General features: G+C 43.6%; 1 protein-coding gene across 1 annotated transcript; it reads right to left on the bottom strand.

The window, feature by feature from the left end:
• Nucleotides 1-2,410: 2,410 nt before the first annotated feature.
• SMG8 (SMG8 nonsense mediated mRNA decay factor) lies at nt 2,411-8,392 on the bottom strand. Its single transcript, XM_032280691.1, has 4 exons — nt 6,446-8,392; nt 5,328-5,473; nt 4,199-5,071; nt 2,411-2,884 (listed from the first exon to the last, which is right to left on the bottom strand). The coding sequence occupies exons 1-4, from the start codon at nt 8,202-8,204 to the stop codon at nt 2,687-2,689; spliced, it is 2,976 nt and encodes a 991-aa protein (XP_032136582.1). The 5' UTR covers nt 8,205-8,392; the 3' UTR covers nt 2,411-2,686.
• Between the last annotated feature and the right edge of the window lie 549 nt (nt 8,393-8,941).

The raw sequence follows: 8,941 nt of genomic DNA, 5'->3' as shown, positions 1-8,941 counted from the left end.
TATTTTATAAAAATTTTTTTTTTCATTTTTTTTAAAAAATAGAGATGAGGTTTCACTATGTTGCCCAGGCTGGTCTCCAACTCCTGAACTCAAATGATCTTCCTGCCTTGGCCTCCCAAAGTGCTAGGATTACAGGTGTGAGCCACCATATTTTCATATTGGCTCACATATCTCCTTTTCCTAATCAAACTACAGTACAATAGATATAAAAATACATCTAATTAAATTACAGTTCTAAATTGGCTGCCAGTTACATGTTTCTCTGTATGTGTGTATATATGTTTTGTTTTTTGAGATGGAGTCTCACTGTCACCTAGGCTGGATCTCGGCTCACTGCAGCCTCTGCCTCCTGGAATCAAATGATTCTCATGCCTCCGCCTCAGCCTTAGCCTCCTGAGTAGCTGGGTTACAGGGGCCCACCATTTTTTGTTTTTTGAGATGGAGACTCTCTGTTGCCCAAACTGGAGTGCAGTGTCGCCATCTCGGCTCACTGCAACCTCCGCCTCCCAGGTTCAAGCAATTCTCCTTCCTCAGCCTCCCAAGTAGCTGGGACTATATGCAAGTGCCACCACACCCAGCTAATTTTTTTTTTTTTTTTTGAGATGGAGTCTTGCACTGTCACCAGGCTGGAGTGCAGTGGTGCCATCTTGGCTCACTGCAGCCTCTGCCACCAGGTTCAAGTGATTCTCCTGCCTCAGCCTCCCGAGTAGCTAGGACTACAGGTGCGCACCACCACACCCAGCTAATTTTTGCATTTTTAGTAGAGGCAGGGTTTCACCATGTTGGCCAAGATGGTCTCAATATCTCGACCTCGTGTGATCCGCCCTCCTTGGCCTCCCAAAGTGCTGGGATCACAGGTGTGAGCCACCGCGCCCGGCCTGTAATTTTGTATTTTTAATAGAGACAGGGTTTCACCATGTTGGCTAGGCTGGTCTTCAACTCCTGACCTCAAGTGATCTGCCCACCTTAGCCTCCCAAAGTGCTGTGATTACCGGCGTGAGCCACCGCACCTGGCCTCTGTATATTTTTAATTCAAAAAACAATGGCTTTAAATGTAACAAGATGTGTTAAAAAATGTGTATCATAAAAAAAAAAAGTGTATCATATATATGGAGACTAAAATCTACAAGTGTATTTGTCCAACATTTCAAAATTAGTGTGTCTAGGGAAATATAATCAATTGCATAAGAGTTTAAGTATGCTTACTTTGTAATTACCTAATTGGTGATATATCTCTATACCACTATATCATCATCTAATTGGTGATGGATTTAGATGGTGATGTAGTGGTATATATATTTTTTTCAAGACAGGGTTTCACCATTTTGCCCAGACTAGTTTCAAACTTCTGACCTCAGCTGATCTGCCCGCCTCAGCCTCCCAAAGTGCTGGGATTACAGGCGTGAGCCATCATGCCCAGCTTGCAGTGGTATATTGTCATGTTGATGCTGGTGAAAGTTACCATAGATTGGTAGGTTATGTTTTTTTTTTTTTGAGACAGGGTCTTGCTCTGTTGCCTAGGCTGGAGTGCAGGAGTATGATCACAGCTCACTGTAGCCTAGATCCACTGGGATCAAGCCATCCTCCCACCTCAGCCTCCTGAGTAGCTGGGACTACAGGCATGCACCACCACACTTTTGTTTTTTTGTAGAGACAAGGTCTCACTCTGTCATCCAGGCTGGTCTTAAGGGATCCTCCTGCCGCTTAGGCCTCTCAAAGTACTGTTAAAGGCATGAGCCATTGTGCTCAGCCTTATTGACAAGATTCGGATCACTTAGCAAATTGCTTCATAGTGTAGGAATTTTTGAAGAATAGTCTGCATTGGCCAGGTGCAGTGGCTCATGTCTGCAATCCCAACACTTTGGGAGGTCGAGGCAGGTGGATCACCTGAAGTCAGGGGTTAGAGACCAGCCTGGCCAACATGTTGAAATTCCATCTCTACTAAAAATACAAAAATTAGCCAGGCATGATGGCACACACCTATAATCTCAGCTACTCGGGAGGTTGAGCCAGGAGAATTGCTTGAACCTGGGAGGTGAAGGTTGCGGTGAGCCACTGCATTCCAGCCTGGGTGACAGAGTAAGACTCCATCTCAAAAAAAAAAAAAAAAAAGTCTGCATTTATGTATTAGATTAAAAAGTTTAGTTGAGATAACATTCATTTAAAATAAGTTATCTCATCAGGCCAAGATAAGAACAAAACAGTTTAACTAAAGTACCAGAATTGTGAGTCAAACAATTGTGCTTTTTTTTGAAATTAAGTCAAATCTCTTCATGTCATTATCAGATAACCTAATAAACCAAATCGTTTTGAAGATAATTTCAAGACCAGCATCTTAATAAAAATCCCAGCCTAAACATCATTTTAGCAAAAACAAAATTTTGGCTCAACATGGTTATGCAACATTCAGTTGTAATAGAAACATGTTTAATTATGGAGAGTAAAACAGAAATGAGAAAAAACAGGTACCATCCATGTATTTATTATTCTTTTCTAGAACAACCAATCTTTATTAGAAAGTTGTAGCCACGCTGACAATAAATAACAGTATCATGAAATAGTGGAACAAATAATTTTCCAAGTACCATCTGTAACGAAAACACAGTAAACACATACCAAAAACATAACCACACATACCAAAAATAAAAACCAGCTCAAGTATAGGATTGAACTGGCTGGAAAACACTTATTGTGTTACTGCCTTAAGAACCCCACGGAGCACCTTGTAGCTCATTAACTGCACATTTTCCTTAGGAGGGAAACAAGGTCCTCTCTCAGTCACGTATGCATACGGAAATCTCAAAACCCAAAGGCCATCAGGTGGAAGGGTGATTTCTTGTTTTTCTGGGTAGAATACTGGACATGGTGGTGGGCCTGGTTGAACCTGAAAAACACAGGTAATATAATTATTTCTACATTTCTCAATATGAAACAAGCGAAAGATAAATGCCTAAACAAACAATAGGTTCAAAGAGCATGTAAGGCAAGATGTGGTGGCTTGCTCCTGTAATCCCAGCATTTTAGGAGGCCAAGGTGGGTGAATCATGGGTCAGGAGTTCGAGATCAGTCTGGCCAACATGGCGAAACTCGTCTCTATTAAAAATACGAAAAATTAGCCAGGCATGGTGGTGTAACTGTAATCCCAATTACTGGTGGAGGCTAGGGCAGGAGAACAGCTTGAACCTGTGAGGCGGAGATTGCAGTAAGCTGAGATCACACCACTGCCCTCCAGCCTGGGCGACACAGGGCAAGACTCTGTCTCAAAAAAACTCAAATAAATAAATGAGCACATAAGATTAAGCAGATATGGGTACACTCTTAACTCTAACTGTATCCAATATTATATTATTTAGTCTCTAATATTCTGCTTTTCTCCAGAACTTTTCTTTTGCAGGGGGGGACAGAGTCTCATTCTGTCACCAGGCTGGAGATGGGGTTTTGTCATGTTGCCCAGGTTGGTCTCGAACTCCTGATTTCAGGTGAGCCACTGCACCCAGCCTTTTCTCCAGAATTTTAACTTAAAGCTCTGCCTTTCAATGAAATGATGTGAAATGATAATGTGAATTAATTAAAATGCCCATAATGTATTTTTTTTTTAAAGAATATTGGGTATGATGGTATTTAAATTTAAGACTTATTTAATAAAATAATAAGTTTTTTAATTTTTTTAATCACATTTTTTTTACTTTTTCTTTTTTTTTTTTTAAAGACGGGGTTTCCCCATGTTGGTCAGTCTGGTCTCAAACTCTCGACCTCAAGTGATCTGCCTGCCTCAGCCTTCCAAAGTGCTGGGATTACAGGTGTGAGCCACCGAGCCCGGCCTAATCACTTTTTTTTTTTTGAAAGACAGGGTTTCTCCCTGTCGGTCAGTGTCGTCATTGAACTACCAATCTCAGGGGATCTGCCCGCCTCAGAATCCCAAAGTGCTGGGATTATAGGTGTGAGTCACTGCACCCAGCTTAGTTTTTAAATTTTTTTGTAGAGATGCAAGTTTCACTATGTTGCCCAGGCTGGTCTTAAACTCCCGAGCTCAAGCAATCCTCCCACCTTGGCCTCCCAAAGTTCTGGGATTACAAGCATGAGCCACTGTCCTTAGCCTGAAATAATTAGTTTTGATACTAACCTGTACTTTTTAAAATCAAAACAAATATCAGCTTTTTTTTACTTGTTTGGGGTGGCAGAGGGTTATATTTCTTACCTGAGGCATTAATATTATCTGCAAAGGAGCATCAGGAACCACAACAAAAAGCCTCATAAGTTGAGCATAATGAGGTTTCAGCCCTCTACCTTGAGAGGATGACAGAATATATAAGGGCATGTCGCTATTTAGGGCTTTTAAAGCTGATTCCTTTGGCCCACTTCCCATTACTTTCATTACTTTGTCAGGCCCAGAGCACATGAATCTCCGACCTCGAGAGTCTTCATATTCAAAACCCACAAAAGCTCGAGCTATGTCATCTCGCCGTCTTCCTCTTCCCATTACAACTGCACTTCTCTTTCCAGGAATAGCTTTATTTGGAGCAGGCCAAGAATTTGTGTCTAAGTCTCCTTCATCTTCAGCTCTAGTCCTGATGACAATGTCCCAAGGCATAAGATAATTTGTTCCTGGGATGAAGCCCTGTTGGTCCAAACCTGTATGAAAGTTATAAGACTTAGCAGGGCCTAGTTTAACCAAAGACCAGCTGGAGAACTTGGGTAGCAGACCTTTAGGGCAATTTGAATGTAGCATGCCTGGGAGATACTCAACTGTGGATGCCTGTCGATCAACCAAGTTTGGTCTCTTCTCACTTTTCACTTCTACTTGACCATGAACTTCTGCATTATCTCCTCCTGCTTGTGGATCAGCTGGATAGGTACCTAAGCTATCTGTGGACTGGCCCAAACTCAAAGCTAAACTCAGGCTTGTGCTCTCTCCTTGGGTTTGAGGTTCTTTTTCTTTAAGTTTATCAGCATCTGAATCTGGAGGAGCAGGAGAAGATTCATTTTTAGCAGGAGCAGGATCTGGAGTACTTGGTTCAAATACTGGGAAATTAATATGATCTAATTTTCCACAACATTTTTCTTCCAGGAGCTATAGGGGGAAGAAAAAAAATCCAATAATTTTTTTTCATCTTAAATAATACATTCTTCACCTAACAAGATCAATAATTGATGTGTAAGCAAATATTTACATGTAAAGAACTTGCTGTTGTTTATATATTATACTGCTGTTGAATTTGCTTTTCTACTTATTCTGCTATTGAAAATATGTTCTTACTCAGATGATATTTAACAACAACAACAACAAAAAAAGACAGAAGAGGAAGCAGAAAAAATTCAGAGTCTACCTGATAGAAGTCATAGTTGGCTGCTTTGATATCAAAGGGATCATCTCGAGGTGCTTGTTTCCTTCCACAGTTACAAGCACCAGTAGATCGAGCTCGGCTATTGTGATATAGCACAGGGGGATTTCTATCAGCCTCCGGTTTTTCTCCTGGAAAATGTAACAGCCAATATTAATTTCACAAACGCAATGCACAAATTTACTTTGCATTCTACAACATCTAACCCCACAAATACTCCAAATAGTTCTTTGGAAAGAAAAACAAAAACCTTAACTAAATTCACATAACAGAAGAAGCAAGTGAAAATATATAAAATGATTATATTATACATCTAAAGTTTAGAGTTTTTATTTTATATTTTTACTCATTATGTAATTTTAAAAGGCTGGGGTGCATGAAGACCAGCGCTGAGCTCCTCGAGCAGGTGCAGCCCCCACCCTGCCCCAGAAGTTTAGAGTGTTTAAGTGATTTTTTCCTCCTGCTATCATCATCATGGTGATCTAACATTCATTTAGTTTAACAAATCCTCCAAGGCAAAAATATTAATATGAAATGTCTGAAATTTTGTGCTACTTACTAGTTCTCATTTACCAATTCACTAGGACTCATTCTTTAAATGAAAAAAAAAAAAAATGAGGCCGGGCGCAGTGGCTCACGCCTGTAATCCCAGCACTTTGGGAGCCGAGGCGGGTGGATCACGAGGTCAAGAGATCGAGACCATCCTGGTCAACATGGTGAAACCCCGTCTCTACTAAAACTACAAAAAATTAGCTGGGCATGGTGGCGCGTGCCTGTAATCCCAGCTACTCAGGAGGCTGAGGCAGGAGAATTGCCTGAACCCAGGAGGTGGAGGTTGCGGTGAGCCGAGATCGCGCCATTGCACTCCAGCCTGGGCAACAAGAGTGAAACTCTGTCTCAAAAAAAAAAAAAAAAAAAGAAAAAAAAAATGCGTCACAGCTGATATTTTCCTTTTGCAGCAAGAGAGAAGATGTATAGTTAATGCACCTGAATTTCTGTAGGGCTCTTTCTAAAGTATCAGTACATAGTGAACTGTCTTAAAACAAGAAATGAAAACACAGCTCAAAGTTTTTATTTCAAAATGATGAAAAAAATTTAGCTACCTGATTTAGGTAATGAGTGAAATTTGTGTACACAGTGTTGATCAGTTAAACTCCTCTCCTCACAGAGCTGATGGCCATTGCTCCAAAATTTGTAGCAGTCCTCATGTAACTGCATGGCATATTTGTGAAATGCTGGACCTCTAGCATGTTGACTGTATACTCGAAGCGCCTGGGCAAGCTGATTCTTATGGACAGTCATTGTGTAATTATGAGGCAAATTTGACTGGTAGGCACTGTGGGCCATGGGTAAAGCTTTTTGGCATCGGTTTTCTGAGAACTTGGTGTCAATATCCAAAAACCCTTCCAAGACTTTAATACTGCTTAAAATCTTAGATGTTAGCTCCCCAGTGGGTGAGCCCAAGTCCTCCTCTTTCCCATCAATAGCCACTTCATACAGTTTTGAAGCTGCTGAGATCCACTTCTGATAAGTAGGAAGTTCAAAATGGGAAGGCTGTGGGTTCCTGCCCACACTGTCATCGAAACCTTTCTTGCTTAGGACTAGCTCCACATGCTGCCATAGGAATTCCCGAAGAGTAAAATCCACTAGCTGGCCTGAAGAACTGGAACTGCTGCTGTCAATGTGAAAAGAAAGTTGCTGGCGGCTGTGCTGCCTCATCACCTGGTATCGCCTAGGCCCAGAAAGGGGTGCAGGCACCAGCAAAGATTCCGGGTCCTTCACAGTACAATGACTCCTAAGTTGGTCCAGCAACATACCTACTGGGTCCTCCTCCTGGCTTCCGGGTACTATGTACACAAAAGCTTGGTTGGCAGGCACAGTAAAGAGGCAGTTGATGCTCTGATTAGTCAAGACACGACTCTTTCGGAAGATTCTATAGATCTGGTCTTCCAGGGCATGCTGCAGTCTCCTTTTGGGAGAATGTTTCTTGGGCTTGTCTGGATGAGCTGGGTCTTGGTTCCGAGGTGGTTCTACCTTGAGGGCCCCATTGAGTTGAAAGAGGAAAAGGAGTCTAGGTGGGCAAGGTCGGCAGTTTAGCTTCCAGTCTTTGCCAACTGGACAATCCTTAATAGCTGTTTTAAGGAGTGGCAGGACTTTCTGTCTCAGCCCATCCAGGGCTCTGAATACTCGATCGTAAGTGATATCAAACGAACAAGTGGGATGGACCAGAAGCAAGATATGACAGACAGAGAATAGGTAAAGGAGACTGAGGCACTGCAGCTTCTCTTGATGCTTCCAGAACTCGTGTGCTTCTGCATGAGGTAAAGAAAGTCCACCTCCAGCTTCCCCGCTCTGAAGAGCCCGACAAGCCCGCAGAAGCTGTGAATTGTCACAGATGGAAGTGAGGAGAAGATACAGAACTTTACTTTCCTGATTATAGTAGGCCTGCAGAAGGCTGTAGTCCTGGGAGCCTGCCTCAGTTCGGTTACCTTCCGCTGCAGCTCCACTTCCCCGAACTGGATCCCCGGCTGCAGCCCCAGGGTCCCCGGCTCCCCCGGCCTCGCCCACGGCGCTAGCCTCAGTCCTGATTCCAGGCCCTGGATCCCCAGGATCTTGGTGGCGAAAGAGGGGAAAGACCTGTCGGTCGCACACTGTATTCACAAGGGAGAACTTCTCGGAATTCAGGCGTAGAGCCGTCTTGCCGAAGATTCCCACAACGCAGATCTCATCCTCCCGCCATGGAGGCTCCGGCCCGCCAGCCGTGCTCCCTCCGCCCTCAGTAGGGGACCCTCCGGGACTTTCAGAACCCACCCAGGCTGAGGCTCCCATTAGAAGCTCTCGCAAGCTCACAGGACCCACCATGGTGCAGAATCTTCTCTAGAGTCCTTCCGGTCCGCTAGTAAAACCGACCGGCTTCCGTCCCATTTCAAAATCCTTCCTCCGCTTCTTCAGTTCCTGCTTTCCCCTCACTTGGGTTCCGCCTCCTGCCTCTCTTCTCCTAGTTGAAGTGTTTCCTCAACTTTAGGAATTGAGACATCAAAAACGAAACAAAACAAAAAGACTGGGGCCGGGCGCGGTAGCTCGCGCCTGTAATCACAGCACTTTGGGAGGCCAAGAGAGGGCGGATCACATGAGGTCAGGCGTTCGAGACCAGCCTGGCCAGCATTGTGAAACCCAGTCTCTACTAAAACTGCAAAAATTAGCCGGGCTTGGTGGCAGACACCTGTAATCCCAGCTACTCAGGAGGCTGAGGCAGGAAAATCGTTTGAACCTGGGAGGCAGAGGTTGCAGTGAGCCGAGATTGTGCCATTGCACTCCAGCCTGGGCAACGAGTGAAACGCCGCTCAAATTATAAAAAAAAAAAAAATGGTGTTGAAGAAAGAAAAGAAAAAAAGAAAATTTCGGCCGGCATGGTGTAATCCCAGCACTTTGGGAGGCAAAAGTGGGTGGATTACTTGAGGTCATGAGTTCGAGACCAGCCTGCTCAACATGTTGAAACACCATCTCTACTAAAAATACAAAAATTAGCCGGGCCTGGTGGCACACACCCGTAGTTCCAGCTACTCAGGAGGCTGGGGCTGGAGAATTGCTCAAACCCG

The sequence above is a fragment of the Sapajus apella genome, unplaced genomic scaffold (assembly GCF_009761245.1).
Source record: "Sapajus apella isolate SASKATOON/1434 unplaced genomic scaffold, GSC_monkey_1.0 scaffold12, whole genome shotgun sequence".
Classification (NCBI taxonomy): Eukaryota; Metazoa; Chordata; class Mammalia; order Primates; family Cebidae; genus Sapajus; species Sapajus apella.
Note: the sequence above shows the minus strand (reverse complement) of the source record. Positions and strands in the feature narration are given on the sequence as shown.